The sequence below is a fragment of the Gracilinanus agilis genome, chromosome 1 (assembly GCF_016433145.1).
Source record: "Gracilinanus agilis isolate LMUSP501 chromosome 1, AgileGrace, whole genome shotgun sequence".
In the NCBI taxonomy this organism is placed as follows: Eukaryota; Metazoa; Chordata; class Mammalia; order Didelphimorphia; family Didelphidae; genus Gracilinanus; species Gracilinanus agilis.
Window position 1 is genome coordinate 665,701,754 of NC_058130.1, and position 24,423 is coordinate 665,726,176.

At 35.7% G+C, this 24,423-nt stretch overlaps 1 protein-coding gene across 1 annotated transcript in view; it reads left to right on the forward strand.

Moving 5' to 3' along the window:
* The first annotated feature begins 6,648 nt into the window (after window positions 1–6,648).
* Window positions 6,649–24,423, forward strand: part of MAL2 (mal, T cell differentiation protein 2) — a 29,947-nt gene continuing 12,172 nt past the window's right edge. Inside the window, exon 1 of the mRNA XM_044658271.1 lies at window positions 6,649–6,780. Within this exon, the coding sequence (XP_044514206.1) occupies window positions 6,649–6,780 (132 nt within the window). The remainder of the gene's footprint in view (window positions 6,781–24,423) is intronic.

Below are 24,423 nucleotides of genomic sequence, written 5' to 3' on the forward strand. Positions count from 1 at the left end.
GTTCTTGTACAAACAAAACCAATGCAACCAAAATTAGAAGGAAAGCAATAAACTAAGGGAAAATTTTATAACAAAACTCTCTGACAAAGGTTTAATTTCCCAAATACATAAGGAACTAAGTTAAATTTACAAAAAAAATCAAGCCATTCTCCAATCGACAAATGGTCAAGGGGTTATGAATAGGCAATTTTCAACTGATGAAATCAAAACTATTAATAAGCAATGCAAAATGTGTTCTAAATCCTTCCTGATTCAAGAAATTCAAATCAAAACAATGCTGAGATACCACCTCACACCTAGCAGATTGGCCAATATGGTAGCAAAGAAAAGTGATAAAAGTTGGAGAGGATGTGGCAAAATTAGGACACTAATACACTGCTGGCAGAGTTGTGAATTAATCCAATCATTCTGGAGGACAATTTGGAATTATGTGGAAAAAACTTTAAAAGAATGCCTGCCCTTTGATCCAGTCATACTGCTGCCAGGTTTGTCCCCCAAAGAGATAATAAGGAAAAATACTTATAAAAATATTTATAGCCACATTCTTTGAGGTGGCAAAAATTGGAAAAACTAGGGGGTATCCATTGATTGGGGAATGGCTGAAGAAATTGTGGTATCTGATGGTAATGGAATACTATTGTGCTGAAAGTAATAATGAACTGGAGGAATTCCATGTGAACTGGAAAGACCTCCAGGAATTGATACAGAATGAAAGGAGCAGAACCAGAAAACTTGTACACAGAAACTGATACATTGTGGTACAATAAAATGTAACAGATTTCTCTACTAGCAGCAATGCGATGATCTAGGACAACTGAGAGGAGGAACTTATGATAAAGAACGCTATCCGTATCCAGAGGAGTATGGGAGTAGAAACACAGAAGAAAAACATATGATCAACCATGTGGTTCAATGGGGATATGATTAGGGTTTTGATGTTGAAAGATCTCTGTAATTTCAAATATGAATAATATGGAAATAGATTTTGAACAATAATACATATGTAACCCAGTGGAATTGCTTATCAGCTCATGGAGTGGGGAGGGAAGAGTGGAAGAAAAGAACATGAGTCATGTAACCATGGAAAAATATTCTAAATAAATAATTTTTTAATAAAAATTTTTAAGACTTTGATCTCAGACACAATTTTGAATTAGAAGCTGTCCCTAAACATCAAACTTTAGTTTGTTTTCTGTACTCCAGAGTAAAAAAAATAACTGGAGAAATATGAAAAATACTTTGATGTAGACCATATCTCCACTCCCCCAATGAGGGTAAAATGAAAAGAAAAAAAGAGACATGGGAAGTTCTAAAGAATAAAATTATGAATATACAGATAGATGAAGAAGAAAGGGGAAAACTTCTAAAGAAACTCATATGAATATAAAAGTAACTTAGATTTCAAAAAGACATATAAAATATGGAAGCAAGACCAAATAATGGAGGATGAATATCAAAGCTTAGAGAGTGTATAAAGGAAATGTTGTGGATTCAAAAGTTTCTGATTAGAAATGACAGGAATTGTCAAATGACACTAGCAGCAGCAACAATAACAATAGCATTTATACAGCACTATAAGATTTGGAAAGCATTTTATATATATTTTATTCCATCTTCACATCAGCCCTCTAATATAGGCACTATTATTATCATTGTTTTATAGATGCAGAAACAGACCAAGAAAGTTTCAGTGGCATACCAGTAATATATAACAAGGTTCCTGAGAAAGGATTTGAATTGATTTTTCTGAAACAAAGTTCAGAACTCCATCAACTTCACCACCAAATTCCTTCTTTGAGGGAAAACCATAGATAAATCATTTCACTTAAATGGGATACCATTATATTTTTAAGGACCTCAAGGAAAGAGATTCAGTGAGTGTACCCAAACTATCTAGATGTCAACAAGGCACATGAAAACTTTTCATAGCATCCCTGAGAATAATATGGAAAACTTTGCTCTGGTTTATGTTAGGTGGTTCAGAATATCAAATCTATATATCAAGTACAAGAACATTAATGATTTGATGTCAACCTATAGAAATAGACTATTTCTAATAGACTTAATCCTTAGCCCTGTTCTGTTTAAGATTTTGTTAGCAACTTGGATCAGGAGTTAAATATTATAGTTATTACATTTATGGATGACCAACAGTTGAGATGACAGAATATTGATGCAAAGATATCTTAAGAGTTGGAAAAATGGGCTGAGTTATGAAGGGAAAATTAAAGAAGGATAAATAAAAGCTTGGCAGAGGTTAAAAGGAACAAATGGTCATATTGAAATTAAACAAACATATTTTAAATTCCTTTTATGTTCAAAACACTGTACTAGTCAGTAAGAATACAAAGTCACAAACAAAACAGAAGTTGGCATCAAGGAAGTTAGTCTACTGGGGGAAACAATATGGTCCCAGATTTTAAAAAATAATGTAATTTGAGGAGGTAGAGAGCATTAATCAATGAGAGAGGGGAAGGAAGAACTTGTCATGGCAGATAGTACTTGAGTATTAAGTTGATGAGAATTCTGAGAAGCATAGATGAGGAAGGAAGGAATTCCTGCCAGGGTCTATAGCCTATGAAAAGGCAGAATCAAGAGCTGGAATATTAAGTTCAAGGAAATTGTCTGTAAGAACATAGATTCCATGAAGAAAAATGAAATGAAGAAATTTGGAAAGGTAAGTTAAAACTAGATTGTGGACAAATTAAATTAGAGCATAATGAAGCAGTTTGTGTTTTGTACTAAAGATGAATATCTGAAAATTATTGAACAGGAAAGACAGTTGTTTGGACCTGTGTTTTAGGAAGATTATTTTAGCAGCTGTTTGGAGGATGGAAATGAGGTTAAATTATAGCCAGCTATTGCAATAGGGGAATTAATAGATGATGCAGGCTTGAAATAGGGCAACAGAAATGTGAATGGAAAGGAGGAAAACAGTGAAGCAAGAGACCTTATTTCTGTAGACTTGACAAGTCTGGCAAATGATTGATTAGGAGAGAGAAAGTTAAGTAGAGAGACAAATCAGTGACTGAAGTTGTTGAAATTTATGCAAGAAAAAAGGATATTGCTCTCAATAGAAATCGGGAGAATTTATGGAGGGTCAAGTTTACTGGGAAAAGAAAGTCATTTCCATCTTATATATGCTAAGTTGGGGATTTAACACTAAAAGGACTAAACTTAGACCAAAAAAATATTGTAACTTTACTTCAAAATAAATATTTTCATCCTATCTCTGTTTTCTTTGCTCAATAGATAAAAGAAAATGTATTGTGTCAGTTGATAAAACTTGGTCATTTGACATATTCTTAAATTCCAGTATTTCTATGAAAGGTAGAATACATTTATCAAGCAGTGCTGATGTATGATTATAATCGAGGAAAGATATGTGTTGGACATCTAGATTTGAGAATCATTTGTTTGCATATAATTGAACCCACTGGAATGATGAGATGAGATGAGATGAGATGAGATTACCAAGAGGAATAATATTCAAAAAGAGAAGTGTGCTCAGGATAACCTTTGAAAATATTTTCAATGGCAGGGAAACGGAGGATGATCCAGCAAAGGAGACTAGGAAGGGCAATCATACATATAGGAGAACCAGGAAAGGGTCTAGCAGATGGAAATGGTCAAGAATATCAAATGCTAAAATGAAGGTTTCAACTTTTAATGAAGACTGAGGAAAGTCTATTTGATTTATTAAAGAGAAACATTAATAGCCTTGGAGAGAGAAGTTTTAGTTAACTAATGTTCAGAGTTGCAACATTATAATGACACAAGTTGTGAAAACAAGTACAAAATGATTTTCTTTAAAATATTTGGTTCTGAAAGGAAAAAGAATTGGACAAGAGTTTGGGATGAAGTTGGCAGAGTCAAATGTTTTTTAAAGTTGTGGGATACTTTTATGTATTGGAAGGCAACAGTTATAGAGCCAACTTATAAGAGATTAAAAATGAGAAAAAGAAGAAATGGAAGATTCAAAATCCTAGAGGAGATTGGTATTATATAAGTTCAAGGGCAAAGAGAGAGTGGTCTTTACGGTGGGAGAAGGGTTTCTTCTTCAAAAATGAAGAAAGGCTAAAAACATCAATGCCATAGAAATGGTTTTGAAGTATAAAGCAAGGAGGAAGGATGACTTTACTTTTTTTAGTAAAGAAGGTTTTTTGATGAGAGAGTAGTATGTTTCATGTAAGGAGACTCAGAAGATGGGATGTTTTAAAAAAAAGTTTGAGGGGGCAGAGATATGGCAATAAGGAATTCAATATTTCAATGCTCTTGGATCTCACTGGTATAAGTACATCTTTATGACAGGACAAATTGCAACTTACATGCTCTCCCATAAAACTCCACAGAATATCTATTCAATATATTAGAGACCTCTCTTTAGTTGATTTTTTTTTAACATTCCATGAGGTTCCTATACAATACCTTGACTCATCTGTCATTTTTGTTCTTGCAACATGACAATTTTCCCTCATTTTCTGTTAATGTATTTCCTTCTGGAAGATTTTTTTAATGCCACTTCCGAAAAACAATTCATTGTTGGCAATTACCTACTAATAGTTAGCACTACGTTAAACAAAACAAAACAAAACAAAACAAAATCAATCCTAGCTCTTAAGGAGCTCACACTGGGGAGACCACAACTAAGAATCACAAAGAAGATATATCTAGGATAAGTTCCATGTACCTATGCTGCTCCCCACTGCCATTTATTCTCCTTCCATAACTGCCATCCATGTGTAGAGTATAACACTTCATGACTACCTTCCCCTTTTACTCTGTCAACATGAACCTCTCAAAACTAGAAGGAAGAGTAGAAGCAAAGAGAAGTTTCAACAAAAGTAGATTTGAGCTGAATGTCAGGACAGGGAAAAGGTACAAAAATTAAATGGGATGTTTGGAAAGATAATGAGTTCATGAAAGATATTCAGGCACCTGTGAGTTTTATAGGGGTGACATTTCTTCAAGTATCCTCTAGAAGGGTCCCTTAAAACTCTTAATACCTAAGTTTTCTGTCTATAGAGTAAATTGTTTGACAATGTCCTTCTGCTCTCTAACTCACTAATGAAAGTGTATTTCAATTGCTTCATCTTTAGAAAGTAAAGAAATTAGATCTAAAAACACCCAAATGACCCATTTGAAAGCACATATCAATTACAAACTATTTTGTTCAAATACAGGACACCTGTAAATTTTCAAAGGAAAAAAAATCACCTGTTAGCAAAGAAATGGATTCCCTGGGTGTGAAGATCAGAGGTAGTCACAAAGAGTTTCATCTACACCCAGTTTTGTCATTATGTCCTGGTTGCTGCCACACCTAACAATTTCACTTATTAAAATTGTTGACTCTATGCCAGCTTTTCAGAATATAAACCCAAACTTACTTCCTGCTGGTCTAATGGAGTTAGTGACTAAAAATAAGATCAAGGTTTAACTAGAAGTCTACCTTTCTGGTATTAATCTGGTCATTTTTATTTGTTTTAAGAACATTGGGTAACACCACCCTCAGGGGACATTTGGGGAGGAGATTCTAGGGCCACTTCTTTTCCCCTTTAAAAAAAAAACCTGTCCAGGACAAAACTTGGGAACAATGTGGCAGGGACAGAGGTCCTATCTAGAAGAGTCTCCACCTTCAGGTTTCTAATGTAGTAGTTCTTAAGTTTGTTTCATTGGATCTCTTTGGCAATCCTATGAAGACCCTGATGTGTTCTAGGAATATGTTGAAATGCATAAAAGTAAATACATAATATTAAAAAGGAAGCTAATTACTTTGAAAGTTATCATTTTTTGACAAATTTGTGAATCCCCAGGTTAAGAACCCCTTAATAAAGTATAAACAACACCGAATAAAGGGAAGAATACTTTTTAGGCAGCTGTTTTCAAGAACAAAGGGACATATGCCTGGCTATCACTGCAAAATAATTTCTTTTACTATAAAAGAGAGAAGTGATTTCACAAAAAAAGTTAAAATTAGAAAATCCACTTAACCTCTTCCCACCATCTCCTAAAAATAATCCAGTCTTTTGGAGGTAGTTTGTGATTTTACTTCCTAGGTCACCTTGGCAGGTAGTGAGTCTCTTGTTTGGCATCAAACTACTAAAACTGGGTCAAAGAGTTGACAGAAAGGAAGTGGGAAGGGGGTGGGAGAAAGAAAAAGAAAGTGAGAGCTAATAGGTTTAGTGGACTTCCCCTTGATCTTTGGTGGGAGGAAGGTGAAAGACCTGGTGACACAGTCGCTCCCTGGTTACCCAGGGCCCGGGAGGGAGAAATGCGGGTGGAAAGGAGGGACAGCCAACAGTAGGCTCTGCATTAGCAGGGCCTGGGCAGTGGCACCTGTGCCAGCCCTGAGCACACGTGACGCGAAGAGAACGCCCTGGGGGATCGGGGCTCACCTGGGCCCACGTGACCAGGCGCGAGCCGCCCCCGCCGGCCCCAAGTGAAGCGCCTCTGTCACTCAGACGCGTCTCCCCACTCCCTTCCTTTCCTTCCCTTTCCTTTCCTTTCCCTTCCTGGCGCGCCCGGGACCGCGCGCGGCAGCAGCAATCCCTACGCCAGCCTGAGCGGTGGCGGCACTGGCAGCCTTGGAGGCGGGCTTCGCTCAGCCTTTGCACATCCAGCAGGGGCAGCAGCAGTAGCAGCAGCAGCATGTCGGCCGGCGGAGCGCCAATCCCATCGACCCCCAACCCTGCTGTGTCCTTCCCGGCACCCAGGGTCACCCTACCCGTGGGACCTGATATCCTCCGTACCTACTCGGGAGCCTTCGTCTGCCTGGAGATTGTAAGTGGACAGCGGGGAAGGCGGGCAGGAGAGCGAGTAGGGGAGAGGATCGGTGAATGCGGGGACCTGGAGACCAGGGTCGCAAAGGGAAAACGGGTTATCCATACTAGACTCTGTAACACACTCCCGGTGCCCTTCTCTTCCGTTCGCCCTCCGCCCTCACCCCCATCCCCAAAATGCCTTTGCTTACCCCTTTTCTTTTCCTCCACCCTCAACCTCTCTCCCACTCCACGCCGCCGCCAACCTGGTGGAGCCCACCCGGCGTGGCCTGGTCCCCTGCTTGCCCTGGCACCTGTTACATTGGCTACCTAGCTCTGCGTTTCAGTGTTTGGATAATCTCTGCCTGTTGCTTAAGACCGATGTTAAAGGGGAAAAACCGAACTAGAGAATGGTCGGCGTCTAAGAGGGGGAAGGGGCTGCTCCCCTTTGGTTAGAAATTAAGTGGCTGGAGCTCCTGGAGAAGGGCCATGCCAGGAGTGCTACTAGAACCTAGAGCAGAGCGAAGCGCTGTCAGCCTAGCCTGTTGCTAACCTGCCATTTTGTAGGCTGGGAAAAGGTATAGCTGCTCCAGTGAGTAGGTAAAGGAGAAGGTTCGCACCCTTAGGCTCCCACTTAGGGACTGGAAGGAAGGGTTGTCAGGGAGAGTTCAAGGCGGAAGGCAGAAGGGAAAATCCCAGTATGAGAGTATGAATTTATGCCAGGCCTCCTCACAACACACAGAACACAGACTCACCACACACCACACTTTGCCATGAGGAGAGGCTCCCAAGCTACATTTAGGATTTTTGGCAGTTTCCAAAACAGGCGGGTGTGAGAAATCTGGGAGGAGGGTAAAAATGTAACTCTGGCACTGCCTTCTTTCCTCTCCTTCACTCCCCTCCAAAACATACAGTCTTTTATGAGTATGACTCTTGCAGGTGTGGGTGGGGTCACCTCTGGCCAGACTTTGTCACCTAAACTGTCGCCCAAATTTCTTAGGGTGGGGAATTACTCTTTTTTTAATGGGATTTATATGGGTTGGAGAATTTTATCACAGACTAGAAAAAAAATGCAAATAAAAATTAGGCAACTTTATGTTGCATCATGCCCTGAGAATGACAAATAAAGGAATGAATTCCAGATACAAATTTATTTTCTGTACGTTCGTTGGTTTGCTTGGGCTTTTCTCCTCACCCCCTCCTCTTTAGAGTTTGCATAACCTGAATCTAGGTGCTTCTGTTTCTATTTTGTGATGTGAGCTGGATCTGGAGCATTTGGTATTCTGCCTTATTAGGCCACCATTGCCAAGGCATCTCCAGTCAAGTTTAGCTCAGATTTAAATCTGAGTGGAGACTCAATTAAACTACAGGCTACCAGTATCAGTAATAAGATACTGCAAGGAAGGCTGAAAGAGTAAATTTTGAATTTGAGCCCAGATCAGAAGCACCTGAAAGTGAACTGAGTGATGACTGGTTTTGGGAATCCATGTAAGATTAATGGAGAGAAAGATAGGACTGGTTTTGATGTGGGCCTATAAGCAAGGGAAATTTTGTAAAGTAACACTTAGGTGGAATATTTTTAAAAAATGTTCTGAATGATTAGTCTGAAGACACAGAAAGATAATGTATCAAGTCTATGAAAGAGCTATTATTGACAAAAAGAGAAATTGTTTTTCATCCCTAGCCAGCACTTCCCTCTTTTATTCACTCTTCAGGTCATAAGAAAAGATCGATATGTTCATCTCTTAAAAAGTATATAACTCTTCCCTTGTTTAAGGTCTTATCCCTTTCCAGCTCAGGAGGGGCCTTGACTTTATGTTTATTTTTGTGAACTTTTCCCTTCTCTCTCATAGACCTCCTTCCTCTTTCCTCATTCTTCTCTGGCTTTCCCACTTAGCCTCAGGCCTTCCTTTACATGTAAAAAGAAAAAGAAAAAAACAACACATTTTATTTTGATCATTGTCACCCACCTTACTTTTCAAGCTGCACTCTATTTTGCTACCTCCCTCATACATGACCATATTTATTGGATATCCTAAATTGCATGTATTCCTTGTTGTTTGTTTTAAATTCAATTCATCAAGCATTTATTAAGATCATTCTGTGTACCTGTCCTCTGATTGCATAAAAAATGTTTAAAGGTCACCGATTACTCTTTCCTGGTCAAGTACATGCTTTTCCTTACTTTCCATTTTTCTGCAATTCAGGGACACAACTTTATTAGGATCTCAATTTTATTGTCCTACCTAAATCCCAAACTGAAAAAATATGTCTGAGATCATTAGTACTATGGTAAAGTCAACTAGGAATTGCAGAACTTTAAAGTTGAAAGGCACCTTTGGGAGATCCTCCTAATACCCTCCTTATGGACATAAGAAAATTAAGTCTCATAAACATCAAGTAACTTAGCTGGGGTCACTGTGTATCTTGCAGAGGCAAGATTCTATCTCATTTTCTCATTCTAAACTCAATGCTCTTCTTATATTTTGTTGATGGAATGGGACCAAAATCGTAGATTTGAATTAAACAGAACCTAATTTCACTCAAAGAATGATTCTATGGTCATAACCACAGCTAACTGTCCCTCTCATATCTAGCATTGTTCCATGAGGGGAATAGATGTAAAGAAAACATGTAACAAATCCATCAGCACTTTTAAGAAACAGAACAAAATGGATCAGTAACATTCTATAATATAAAGAATACATTCATGCCTATAATCTTGATTATGGATTAACTGGCAAATATGTTCCATACATGTAGAGATGAAGAATATACTTTGGCTTTTGCTTACATCTGCCACTTTGGGAGCTTGACCTTGTGACCAAAAATATTAGCTTTGTGATTCTTAGTCTCTTCATCATTGGTTGGAAATCTTACTTGAGAAGGTATGACTATGAGTGTCACATTTCCTGAGTAAGTTCCTGGAAGGAAAAGGTCTTGATTAGCATCAATTTAATATTTGAATACCAATATGTACAAGATTAAAGCCAGAGGTAAAAGGAGACTGGTATGGGCTGGTGTTTGATAACCTTGTAAGAAAGTAGCTGAAGCATTCAGGAAAAATACCTGACAAATTTTACATGAGTAGAAAGAGTACCAGGTTTGCAGTTAAGGAAACTTAAATTGGAAATGTAATGTTGCTATCTACTGAATATATTTCCTTGGGGACAAGTCATTTAAATTATAAGTTTGGACTTCAGTGTTCTTATCTTTGAAATGAGGGAGTAAATTAAATTATTTCTAAGATTCTCTCCAGCTCTAAATCCTGTCATCTCTAGAGATTTTAATGTTTTATATTTTCCATCTCTATATTAAAAAATGATACAAACCCATTAATGTACAATCCTGAATCTCTGTGAAATGTCTGTCATTTCTAATGCCATCTAGTAGAGAAGGACAATTACATGTTTTTGGTTAAGTCTAGCATATTTGTTATGCAATTTAAGAAAATTTAAAATTCTGCTGAATTTCCCCTAATTGATTTAAAAGTGAGAAAATGAGGGTTCTTAAGTTAAGGAAAGCAATATTGATATTTGTGGGCTTTGGGATAGATGTAGTAATATTATGGCCAACAAAATGTGTCTTTTATTTGTAGTCCTGATTATAGGCTAAGTGTTCAGTCTTGAAAGTTACTCCAACATGCTTCCCATGTTAAATAGATTTAATATCCTACAGCATACCTTGAAATGGGCTTCATATGTAGGTAGTGAGTTCATCAGCACTAAAAGTCTTCAATTCAGCAAGCATTTATTAAACACCTTGCATGTGCAAGGCTTGAAATAGTTGCAGTCCTTCGGAGGAAACATTATGTTCACAAGTAAATGAAAATAGATGAAAAGTAATTATTGAGGTGAGAAGAGACAAACATCTAGAGACATCATGAAAGTCTCCCGTTAAAAGGCAGAAACTAAAAATTAATCTTGAAAATACCGAGGAATTCCAGGAAACAAATGTAAGGAGAGGGAATGTTCCTAGCATTTGGGATAACACATTCAAAGGCATTGAGGTAGAAGTCAGAATGTGTGCAGAGCTAATAGGCCACATTGACTGAAAGAGAGGATGGATAGGCAGAGTAATCTGAAAACAATCTGGAGAGAGAAGTTGGGTTCTGCTTGTGAAGGGCTTTAAACACCAAATACCAGAGCTTATATACAAGCCTAAAGGCAACAGGGAGCTACTAGAGCTCAGTGAATAGGGGACTGGCTTGGTAAAACTTATGCTTTAGGAATATCAATTTCATAGCTATGTGGAGGATGAATTAGAGAGAGGAAAGCCTGGATATAGGGAGACTAATTTTAAGGCTATTTTAATAATGCAGGTGAGAGGTGATGGGAGCCTTAACTAGAAGTGTGAGTAGAAACAAGAAGGTAGATACAAAAAATGTTGTGGAGGTAGAGCTAAATAATTTGGCAACTGATTGAAAGAAAGGAAAGAACTAAGGTGATTCAGTGGTTGTGAACCTATGGGACTGAAAAAAATGGTTGTACAATCAATCAAAATGGAGAAGAGTGGAAAGGCCTAGTTTGAACATAGTTAATTTGTGATGCCTATGAGACTCCCACAAAGAAGCATCTACTAGGCAGATGGTGATGTGGGATTGGAATTTGGGAAACAGATAATGGCTGAGTTTATTGATGTGGGAGTTATCCACTTAGACCTGATGACTGAACCCATGCGAGCTGAGATCACCAAGAGAAAAAGTGTAAAGAGAAGATCCAGGATAGAACCCTGATAATTCGCCTATACTTCATGGATAGAAGAGGAATTATGATCTAGCAAAAGAGCTTGAGGAAGAGCACATTCACATGTAGGATGAGAATAGAGAGTAATATCCTGGAATCCAAGAAAAAAAAGAGAATGTTCATGAGGAAAATGGAGGGGGGTCCAGTAGTTTTTAAAAGTTCATAATAGTCAAATCGAACAAAAAGTGAGAAAAAGCCATTATATTTAATATGTAAGGGTTCTTTGGAAATCTTCAGTTGAGTGGTAGAATCAAATTGTTTTTAAATTGTTTTAAAAGGGATTAGAAAATGAGAAATACCATTTCTAGGAGTTTGACTCTGAGAAAAAAGACATAAAACAATAGCTTTGGGGGTAGAGGTGGAATGAAGTGCTTTAAGAATCAAGGTGAGCCTGGTCATATTTGTAGGTAATAGAGAAAGGAGCATATATTTGAGGAGAGAGTGAATATGAAAGAAAAGTGATGGTAGGAATGAAGGAGGGGAAGAGCTCTTCTTAATTTATCTAGCTGAGTACAATGTTCTCCTGGTTCTACTCATTTCTTTTTTTTTTTTAAATTAAAATTTAAATTAAAATTAAAATTTTTAGAAAAATTTTCCATGGTTACATGATTCATGTTCTTACTTTCCCATCAACCCTCCCAAATCCCCCCATAGCTAACACACATTTCTACTGGTTTTAACATGTGGCATCTATCAAGATCTATTTCTATATTATTGATAATTGCATTGGTATGGTTGTTTCGAGACATCCCCAATCATGTCCACCCCAACCCATGTGTTCAAGCAGTTGTTTTTCTTCTGTGTTTCCACTCCTGTAGTTCTTCCTCTGAATGTGGGTAGCATTCTTTTCCATAAATCCCTCAGAATTGTTCTGGGTCATTGCATTGCCTTTAGAGCCTATTTGGGCACATGCATATGTTTTAAAATAATATTTATTTTTCCCCAATTACATGTAAAATAATTTAACATTCAATATTTAGACATATATTTATATATGTACATATATATATATACATACACTCACATATATGTAATGATGAAGGGCAAAAACCATATCATGTTAGTAACTAATACAATCATATATAATGCTTTATAAATTTTGTTTGATTAAGAACATTGGAAGGCAAACTGATAGTTCTGTGGAGGCATGAAAAAAATAAATGACTGCCCTTTAGAAACAGATAACCACCATAGTTCTTACCAATTGTAAGGTTATTTTCTACTCAGTACATATTATTTAGTCAGAATCTTTCTCACATTATTCTAAAATCTAGTCCATTTTCAAGAATGATAGAATGTTATAGGGAGGAATGAGCTTAGAGATGATCAAATACAGGTCTCTTATTTAACATCAGAAATCCAAGATCCAAACGGACCAGAGACACAAAGTGACTTGACTATGAGCTCAGCTAATTGGTGGTAGAATGGATCTAGTTTATAACCTAGAATTTTTGACACCTTTGACTTCATCATCTCACTGTTTGACAAATTCCTAGCATTTTTTGAGCTTGAACTAAGATGATCAAATTCTAGAAAACTGGAATAAGTAAAAGGGGAGAAGGTAGTGGATATATGCAGAAATATGAGGTACATAGTTGTTGATAAAACCTTGATACATATTGAACATTTTAACCTAAGTAGTAGAAATATTTGCCAATATACAGAAGATATGGAAGTAGACTGGGGCAAATAGGTGGTAAAGTGGATAGAGTGCTGGACCTGGAATCAGGAAGACCTGAATTCAAATCCAGTCTCAGACACTTACTAGCTGTGTAACCCAGAGCAAAAGAGTTAGCTTTCTTTGCCTCAGTTTCCTCATCTGAAAAATGAGCTAGAGAAAGAAATGGCAAACTACTCAAGTGTCTTTGTCAAAGAAACCCTAAATGGGTCAAGAAAAATGGGATGTGAGTGAAATGACTGAACAATAAATGGAAGTAAATTAAAGCACTTGTCCCCCAACAAAAATTATTTTGATCAATATAAATATAATAAACATAAGTGAAGATTAGACATTTATTTCCCACTTGAGATTTCTATTTTAAGGATATTCTTAGCTGTACAGATAATTGAACTATATTTAGTCAAACTCGATGAAGAATTGAAATGTGCAATATCAAAAAGGTAAATTTATTTTTTTGTTTGCTTTTTTAAATGTTTTAATTTTATATAGAGATAAGTCCTAACTTGTTTGCCTAAGTTAGATTTGTCCTTTACATACAAAAGATAACTCCTTAAAATTTTTACAATTTTGATTGATCTTTTATTTTTATATCACTTTCTTTTCCAAATATATCCCACTTCTCTCCCTCCTTGAGAGCCATCCAATATATTTTTTATTTTATTTTATATTTTTATTTAAAAATATAATTTTTTTAGTGAGAAGAGACAGCAGGAGATGGAATAGGGATAGAAGGGTAAGAAGGATATGAACCGTGTCTGAGAAAACAGATCAGCAAAACTAAAATATTAAACAAATCCGATGGTATACATAATGTTCTATAACCCATAGTCCACTACTTTTGCAAAGAAAAGAAAGAACATTTCTTCATCTCTTCTTGAGGAACAACCTTGGACATTTTAATTATCCATTGTTTATTTTTATGTTGTTTTCATTTATATTATTTTCATCATAATATAAATATAAATATATGTTAGCTGTCATCTTTTTATCTACATATCTGTTCATCCATCTCTCTATCTATCTATACCTATCCATCTAGTTTTCATGGTTCTACTTATTTCACTTCAACATCAATTCATGTAAAACTACTGTTTCTTGGAATTCTTCATATTCATATTTTCTTTCAATAGAATAATAATGTTCAGTTCACTTATTTAGCCATTGCCAAAATATGTACATTTTGTTGCTAATAGTCTACTATTAGAAAGATCATTGCTATAAATATTAGGGTGCTCAATTCTTCATGTTTTTGAACTCCTCAATGAGCCTAGCAACAGGATATTCTGGCCAGAGGGTATGGGCATTTGAACCATGTTCTTGGCATAGTTTTCTTGAATAGCTGGCCCAATTCACAGATCCATCAAGAATGTCTTAATGTATCTGCTATTCCACAACCCTTTCAGTATTAACTATTTATTCTTTTGCCATCTTTACTAATTTAATAGCTTACTCACCTACAGTACTTTAAGGTTTACAAAGAACTTACACAACTCTGTGAGAGGTAATATCAGAGTATCAGCATTTTATAAATCATAGCTTCATAAGATCATAGATGTAGAGCTGGACAGGACCTCAAAAATCATCTAGCCCAGCTTCTTCCTTTTACATGTGAAGAAACAAAAGTCCAGTAAGATTAAATGAGGTTACCTGGGGTCATATAGCTAGTGAATTTTGAAGCTGTGACTCAAAAGCAAGACTTATAATTTTAGAACCCATGCTTTTCCCAAATTAAATTACTGGATTATCACAAGAATCTCTCTTCCTCCCACATTATTCTTCTTTGGGATATTCTTCTTCATTTATTGCTACAGATCCCACTGTTGCCTGGTATTAATATACCACTCATCCTCTGTATATATGTATTAATATTAATATATGTATTCTAGTCCCTTTTCCCCAGTGCAGTTTGTGACACATGATATCTATATGGTGGCAAGTTGGGGAGTGTTCAGAGAAGATAAGAGGGCAAAATTCCATGGCTTCTTCTTTTCTTGAGATAATTCATTTTTATTACTTCACTCCTGCCTTCTCAAACTGTTCTCCTGGAGCTCTATCCCAGTTAGTGTGAGATTTTATGGGTATCTTTCCCCCTAAAATGTACATAAATCTTCTTCCCACATCAAAGCCATTACCTTTTATCAGTCTTTGCCTTTCCAGGTAAGATTTAAGTTAAAAACTATGAGAAGGACACAGGATTGAGGTTCCCCACCTCCCACCTTAGGGGTCTACCATTATTATCAGCAAAAACCTTTAAAAAACTCAGATTAGGTGTTTACTTGCTTCAGAGACAGGAGGGTAAAGGCTGTACTATATTCCCAAGGAGCCAGAGAAGAATCTTAGTATAAAGCCATGGGTGGTAACATAGAAAGGGAAGAAGGCAGGTGAAATTCTGGAACCTCAAAAGGAAACCAAAATGAAGAGCTACACAGAACTAATAGTGGTGAGAGGATCTACCATCTCAAACCTTCCCTTCAGATTCTTTCTTTGCATTCTTCACTTTGCTGAAGGCTTTTTTTTTTTTTTTTTTTTTTTTTTTTTTTTTTTTTTTTTGGACTATTGCACTGTCAATGGATTAGAACTAGGGGTTTTAATGATGCAGTTGCAGCAGGGGAAATGTATTGCTGGCCTTCTAAGTTGGAACACTAAAGATACTTTTCTGTAATCACTTTAATATATGGTATATGGGACCTATAGTTCTGTATTTCAGTGAGGAAAATGTGAATTGATTAAATTTTCATGGGAACCTAAGTACTAAGGTGGAAGAATCTGGTATACGTTTTCCCACAGAAACTTTTTTGACAGGACTCATCTGTAAATTGTACTGCCTGCCGGTAAGGGTGTACATGTGTGTGTGTTTTAACTAGATGATCAACTCTTTTTTTCTATTTTTTTAATTTATTTAGACTATTTTTCCATGGTTAGATGATTCATGATTTTTCCCACCCCTCTTCCCTCCTCCCTCCTGGAGCTGATAAACTATTCCATTGGGTTATACATGTATCATTGTTCAAAACCCATTTCCATATCATTAATAGTTGCAATAGAGTGATCATTTAAAGTCAAAATTCCCAATCATATCCCCCATCAAATCATGTGACTAATCATGTTTTTCTTCTGCATTTCTGTTCTCACAGTTCTTTCTCTGGATGTGGATAATGTTCTTTCTCATAATTTCCTCTGGATTGTCCTATATCATTACATTGCTCCTAGCAGAAAAATCTATAACATTCAATTGTGCCACAGTGTATCAGTCTCTGTGTACAATATTCTGGTTCTTTTCCTTTTGCTCTGAATCAATTCCTGGACGCCTTTCCTGTTCACATAGAAACCCTCCAGTTCATCATTCCTTTTAACACAATAGTATTCCATCACCATCAGACACCACAATTTGTTCAGCCATTCCCCAAATGATAGACATCCCCTCATTTTTCCAATTTTTTGCCACCACAGAGAGCTTGACTATAAATATTTTTGTACAACAATTTTTCCTTATTTCCTCTTTGGGGTACAAACCCAGCAGTGGTATGGCTGGATCAAAGAGCAGGCATTCTTTTAAATCCCTTTGAGCATAATTCCAAATTGCCCTCCAGAAAGGTTAAGGTTAATTCACAACACTACCAGCAGTGTATTAGTGTCCCAATTTTGCCACATGCCCTCCAACATTTATCACTTTCCTTTGCTGCCATTTCAGCCAGTCTACTAGGTGTGAGGTGATATCTTAGAGTAGTTTTAATTTGCATTTCTCTTAATCAAGAGGATTCAGAACACTTTTTCATGTGCTTAATGATAGTTTTGATTTCATCATGTGAAAACTGCCTGTTCATGTCCCCATTTGTTGATTAGGGAATGGCTTTATTTTTTTATAAATTTGATTAAGTTCCTTATATATTTGGGAAATTAAACCTTTGTCAGAGAGTTTTATTATAAAAATGTTCTCCCAGTTTGTTTTCCTTCTAATTTTGGTTGCATTGGTTTTGTTTGTACAAAAACCTATTTAATTAATATAATCAAAGTCATTCATTTTACATTTTATAATGTTCTCTATCTCTTGCTTGGCCTTAAATTCCATCCTTTGCCACAGATCTGACAGGCATACTCTTCTATGTTCACCTAATTTATTTATTATTTCACCCTTTTTATTTAAATTATTTACCCATTTTTGAATTTATCTCGGTATACAGTGTAAGATGTTGATCTAAACCTAATTTTTCCCATACTCTATTCCAATTTTCCCAGCAGTTTTTGTCAAATAGTGAGTTCTTGTCCCAAAAGCTGGAATCTTTGGGTTTATTGAACACAAGATTGCTGAGTTCATTTATCCCTAATTTATTCCATTGATCCACCATTCTGTCTCTTACTATATTGTTTTGATGTTGTTATAGATAACTTCTGGGAAAAGATGGAGACTTCTGGATCCACTGCTTTGTAGTACAGTTTAAGATCTGATACTGCTAGGTCCCCATCCTTCACATTTTTTTTTTCATTATTTCCCTCGATATTCTTGATCTTTTGTTCTTCCAGATGAACTTAGTTATAATTTTTTCTAATTCTATAAAAAAAGTTTTTTGGTGGTCTGATAGGTATGGCACTGAATAAGTAGATTAATTTGGGTAGGATTTAGATGATCAGCTCTTAATGGAGGCATTGTTCATGGAAGTTACAGAGAATACATTTTACCATTGATGTAAAAAAAAAAAGCTTCCTATCAGAGCTGATCAAAAGTGGGTGACCACTTATCAGCAATTTAGTCAAACTGTTTGAGTAACACATGTGTTAGGTGCTTGAATTAAAACAAGAATTTCTTTGCCCTCAATGAGTTTACATTCTGCTGGAAAGGATGCAAGAAGTCTATAGGTAAGCAAATATAAAGTATATATAAAGAGATACAGTATAATTTCAAGAAAGGAATACTAATAACTAAAGACTTTATGAAAGGCTCCATGTAGGAGGCACCTAAACTGTGCTAAACTAAAGCTTCCCTGAAGTATTAGGGAGAAGGAAGACTTAATTATGTATGTTACTTGTGTCTGCCAGTCATTGATTGGAAATGATTAGATAAATCTAAAGAGTCTGGACTCAGAGAAAAATTTGATAAGGAAATGAATAGAATCTGAGAAAGGATTTGGAAGGAAGAATGTGGGTCCTTCCTTTGAGATAAGTATGGAATCCATGGAGGAGGAAAACATTATCTAAAAATTCAATCAAGATTTCCTGACATCTTGGATCTATAATGTATGTGTATCACAATGCTGCATATTTTTCCATCTTTCTACTCCTGTAATAAATAAATATTAATTAGTTTTTTCCCTAGGTCTTAAATTCTGAGCTAGTTCTTAGTAAACAAACACTTTCTGAGTTTCCTTTAGAAAAAAAAAACTCATTCTTGCCACTCCTATTGAGTATGCTAAGACCTGTCCATAGCACAAAGGCAGAAAATATTGTGCAATAAAAATTGCATGGGTCTATAAATGCATAAATGAGATTAGTTTCTTGGTGAAAGTTTTATAACCTGAGTCACCTAAGTGAAAGCACAACTTTCACCACAAACTAAAGTTGGGTCCCGAAAGAAACCTATTTCTTATAAAGGTCAGTTTTCTTTAGAGAAAACCAATAGCCATGTTTCTGAGCTGCTCTGCTGGCAGTTTGTATATTACAAGAGCTAAAGTGATTAGATTCTAGGTCTTGTGGATTTGGGCCTTCTCATAGTAAGGCAGGTCCAAGGGGATTGAAACTCAATCACTTCATGTTCTCTCTATGGCAGATCTCACTAGTATCACCAGGGAAAGTATTCTGAACTCTGTTATTACTTATGAGTTAATTCTACATTTAAAGACCTGGAAGCATTATTTTAATTGTTGCTCATTAACACTACGGAATAATTATGCAATGTGGCATTGGAAATTATAAATAAGAGATCTAATCATAAGGTGAGAGAAAAGGCAAGCAAGTGTTCTTAACTTCTGCACCACCCCCACCCCCAACTAGATTCCTAATATCTATACGTGGATAGATTTCACAGGAAATTCAGGTGGGAAAAAAAACTTAAACCATTCACTAACCTTCATTTCCCTTTGTAATCCTATGTATTTTATTTTTGCACTTAAAACATTCTGAAAAGAGGTCTATAGCTACATCGTACTGTCTATGATACACACAAAAAGTTTAGAACCCCTACCTAAAATCTTTCTCACACATGCTAGTGACAGCTTAGATTGAGAGGGAAGTATACACCCAAAATGGGCAAATAAAGGTTTCAGGGTCCAAGAGAAAAGATCTATTTTGCACTTGTCCTGGTATTCTCTCCTTTTTCTGACACTCTTTGGGAGCCTTTGAAAAAGACTGCCTTTTGTCTTCTCATCTTTCTTTTTATTTTTCCTGTGAAAACAGAAGTGCCACTAGATCCATCCCAATTAAACAGGAAATATTGCAGTCATACTTATGCTCATGACCATAACATGTTCTGAGCTTATCAGGGAGAAGTTCCAGTCTAAGTGTATATTATTTATTAAAAGTCAATTTCAGAGATGAGCATCTGGAAGATAATATGGTAAATATAACGGAGATTATAAAGGTGGCCCTAAATAAGTGAATAGTGAAGCAGCCTTGTTTGTGGCACTCATAAAATAAGTAAATGGGAATTATTCTCAAGCCTGGCCTCAGCCTAACTGAAAAAGCTATTTTGAGCAGGTAGGACTTCAAGATGATTTTCAGATTCAGTGTGCTGTTGTGGTGTGGGGGTTATGTTTTTAATCACTAGAAAATTCTTGTTAAGCCATCCCAAAGTACACAGTACTTTTGTACTAGAAACACATTCAATTTCTCTCTTATGGATCCCAGGGTAGGTGGTAGGAAAAATTAAATGTGCTTTTAGGGAACGTATGAGTCACTTAAATAGGATTGTTTTAAACATTTTTTGCCTTTCAAATGAGGATAGATTGATTTCTCTTCATTTTAGTTTTAAAGTTGGTTTTATGATACTTAAAGCAACTTGACTCCAAATGTTCCATATGTGCACATGCACACACACACACACACACACAGACAAACACTTCCTCTGGTGTCTCATTGGGATGTCCAGGTGACACTGACTTCTTTAAAGTTATACCAAGGGAAAGGATTCCAGGTATTTTTCTGGTTACAGACTATCTGCTGCCTACCAGCCAACTAAGCTAAGAAAGGAGATATTCATCATCTATTGGTTGGTTACTAAGTGATAAATTATTTGGCCATCAAAACACCTAGAATAAAGCTAAAAGATTTAAATCACCTTCAGTCTTCTATGCCCTTCCCCCTCTCTTTTGAATCAATAAGAGCAGATTTTAAATATAAAGTAAAATACTTGGAGTGAGAGAAGTATATTTCATTTTTCTCACTGGAACTCCAACATTATGCATAGAAGACACTATAGGTAATAAATCTAAATATTTAAATAAATAAATAAATTGTTAAATTAGTGAATAGATGGCAGAATGGAGTCAGGAAGAAGGTGCTAAAAATCATAACAGCATACATTTAGAGGGTGTATTTTATACCACCTTTTACCTACAAGTCATAAGTAATATGCTTCAGCCTACTTATTCTCACCATACATATTTTATTGCCCACTGGGTCATTTTCAGGGCTGATTCTTCCGAGATTCTAATGGTCCATGATCCACAGCCATATTGTGTCACCAGGAGAGAATTGGGTTTTTTGTTATTATTGTTTTTACCTTCCATCTTAGAATTAATACTATGTAAGAACAAGGCAATGGGGAACTAAGTGACTTGTCCAGGGTCACATAGCTAGGGAGTATCTGAGGTCAAATTTAAACCCAGAATCTTCTGCCTCTAGATCTGGCTCTCATTCCACTGAGCCACCTAGCTGCCCCCAAGAGTAATGGTTTTCAAAAGTTTATCATTTGAAAAGAGCAGACTTTAGAATTGCTAAACGAATTGCCCAATGACAGAAATTCCATCTGTAATATCTTTTCTTCCTATTCACTTTTGGAATCAATTCATTGTCTACCTGCAGTTGCTGAGAAAGTAAATATAATAATATACTAACTCAATAGGCTGTCCATACAATTATATATTATAATATAGGCAAATATTATTCTTTACCCACTTAAGTTTTTTCATGTCAGTTGTTAAACTAGTTTCTTTGGAGTGACTTATTAAAGAAGATCCAGGCTTCTGAGGCTTAGTGTCATCAGTACAATGCTATCTATGAGAATCTTGAGAGTTATCTTTTTGAGGTCCTCTTATATTTGAACTTATGTGTAAGACATTCACCATGTTGATAGAGTCACTTTAATAAGCCTATATCTCTTTGTTCTGCCTTACTTAATAATTGTATTCAGAGGATTCTTGAGGGGGGGGAATCTTTCTGTGTTTGTGACTATCAAAGAGTCTTGCATGATTTTATTACATGCAAGAGAGACACCTTGTTGACAACTTTAAGACTGTTTTCCCTTACTGAGTTATATGTTTTATTGCAATCAATAAATAGCAGAGTTACAGCAGAATCTTGTGTGTTCTATACTCCTTAATCAATTGATGTGTATGAAGAAGTAATATGTGTACAAAATTCCTTATGAAAGCATAGTGTTGTAGTAGATGTAATTCTAAATTTGAAGTCAAGACCTTTGACTTGAAACATAAATTTGCTACTTACTAGTCTTACTCACCATTAAAAAGTGTGCTCCTTTGAAAGTGAAAACAGTATGTTTCTGTCTTTTTGTCTCTAGTGCTTAGCACGGTGCCTGACACATAGTTAAGTGCTTCTTGATTAACTTTCTGCATGGAATCTTATATCATCTCACTTCTCTGGATTTTTTTTTCCTTATCTGTAAAAATATGAGGAGGTTGGATTATATGTTTTTAAAAGTTCGTTTCAACTGAGGAATTTATAAAGACTTTATCTACTGTCTCATCTTCTCATCTTTCCATCAGGAAACTCATTATTCATACGATATTTAACTAAAGAATCTAGGCAATTGAGAAATGTATAGAAGACCCCTGAGCTTTTTTCTAGTTCTTTATTCTGTAATTTTTTAAAAATAAATTTGTAATAATTAATCTGTTACAAATAATCTTTTTGCAATAATGACATCAGTTGCTGTAACCAACTTCTTTTTAGAGGTCTTAAAAATGGATCCCTGAGAATAGATGATTAAATTGCTATATCTGAATAAAATCTAATAATGTTATAAGAAAAGAAAACATAATAGAGAAAGGTATGAATGACTTGCATGAACCAATGCAACCTAAACAGCTAGCAAAACAATATACATATAAGAGATGGATTGGTCCAGTGAATCAACCAATCATCTTACCCATACTTGAAAGTAATGGCATTAACCAGTTGATGGTTCGCCTTGTTTGACCCAATCAAAAGCTTTAGACTAAGTGCAAAAGTCCTTGATCAATTTAGAAATACTTAAAAGCCATTGGATGGCATGGAATAATGTCTCATTGGAAGTATATTTTAAGTCTGCTGAATCTCTCCATGTAGTTTTATATAAAAACAGTAAGCTAATTTGAAATAGAGCTTTTGGATGGTAGAAGATTTCTAGTCAAATCCTAGAAGGAATTATTTGGGGAAGACAGGAGAGGAGAGTTCTTTGGGTTTCCTCCCTCTTTGGACTTTTTAATTGGCATCTGAGTAGCAATCTTGAATATTATAGCAATGACTGGTGGCAATGTCTACATAGAGAACTTATGATAAACTAGATACAATGAGGAAGGATAACTCTAAGACTCTAGGAAGAAACCTAACAGACATAAACACCACCCCTTAGGGAAAGTTCACGAGTATCTTATTAAATAGAGAGATGGACTTTGAGAAACCAACAGCTAGGAGTTTCCCCCCTTTGCCAATGTGTATTCTAAACTTGAGTCCATTTTCCCATGGTCCCAGCATTGGTGGGAAAAAAAGTGTATCGTATATTTTTGGAGACGTTTCATTCCAGCTGTTGTTATTATACCGTTTTAATAAAGAATTTTTTCTAAAAGCTAAGTTTGGCTATTTGATCTCAGCCAACAATCATGGGAAAACCACGTGAGTGATGTTTTGGTGGTGAGTGTTTTGGAGCTATAGTAATAGAAAGTAATTCCCAAATCCTTAGGGCTCTTCCTAGAAGTAGCAGCTGTTCTCTGGAGACTTGATTGCCAATTTGGAAATTGGGATAATGGCAAAAAAGCATGTTCTACATACAGTAACTACAACAATGAAAATGGATAGAACAACCACCTGAAAACAATTAAAATTGAACACTGTCAAATTATAAAAAATAAGTTTACCCCAAAGGAGAGATTTGAAAATACTTCTCTCTGATCCTTTACAGAGATCAAAGTCCACAAATATATATTTTCAATGTATTTCTCCTCTTCTTTTTTTCCCTTTTGGTTTAAAAAATGCCATGATTTTTGTCTTTTCATTGTTTATCTTTTCTTATAACACTGTAAGATTTCATTATATTCATACAGAGCAATTTGTTCAGCTATTCTCAGGGATCAGTTTTCAAGACCCCTAAAAGAGAAAACTATTCCAGATGATCGCTGTTATCATTATTTCAAAAATACAACCAGGAATATAATATTTAATACAGAATCATAAATTGGAATCAGTAAATTCCATTCTTGAAACATAAGAGATAAATAACTCTCAGAAAAGGAGAAGAGTAGAGGGGAAGAATCTAAAAGATATAAAAACAAAAACTATTTAAAATTCTGTTTTTAAAACAATATTATCCATCTAACACTTTGTTAGGTCTTGCATTGATTTCTTCTGTGTTCATTTAGTCTAGGCTAACTGTTCTTTCTAAATTAATTTTGAGTGCCGTTTCCTCATATAATATATAGTTCAAATATATTTATATTATTGCATAGATAATTAAAATAGATTATTATAGACATATTGGTACAATGGATGCAGTACTAACTCTAAAGTCAGGAAGACTCATCTTTCCAAGTTCAAATCTGACCTCAAACACTTACTAGCTATGTGACCCTGGATAAATCACTTAACCTTGCTTGCCACAGTTTTCTCATTTGTACAATGAGCTGGAAAAGGAAATGGGAAACCACTCCAGTATCTTTGCCAAGAAAACCCCAAATAGGGTCATGAAGAGTCAAACATGATCGAAACAACTGAAAAATAACAAAAATAAATGTGAGAAATGTGTTTTATTTTGTAGCTATTTGTTATAATTTTAGGTACCTACATATTTAAGTGGTTATTTTAGGCTAATTCTCTA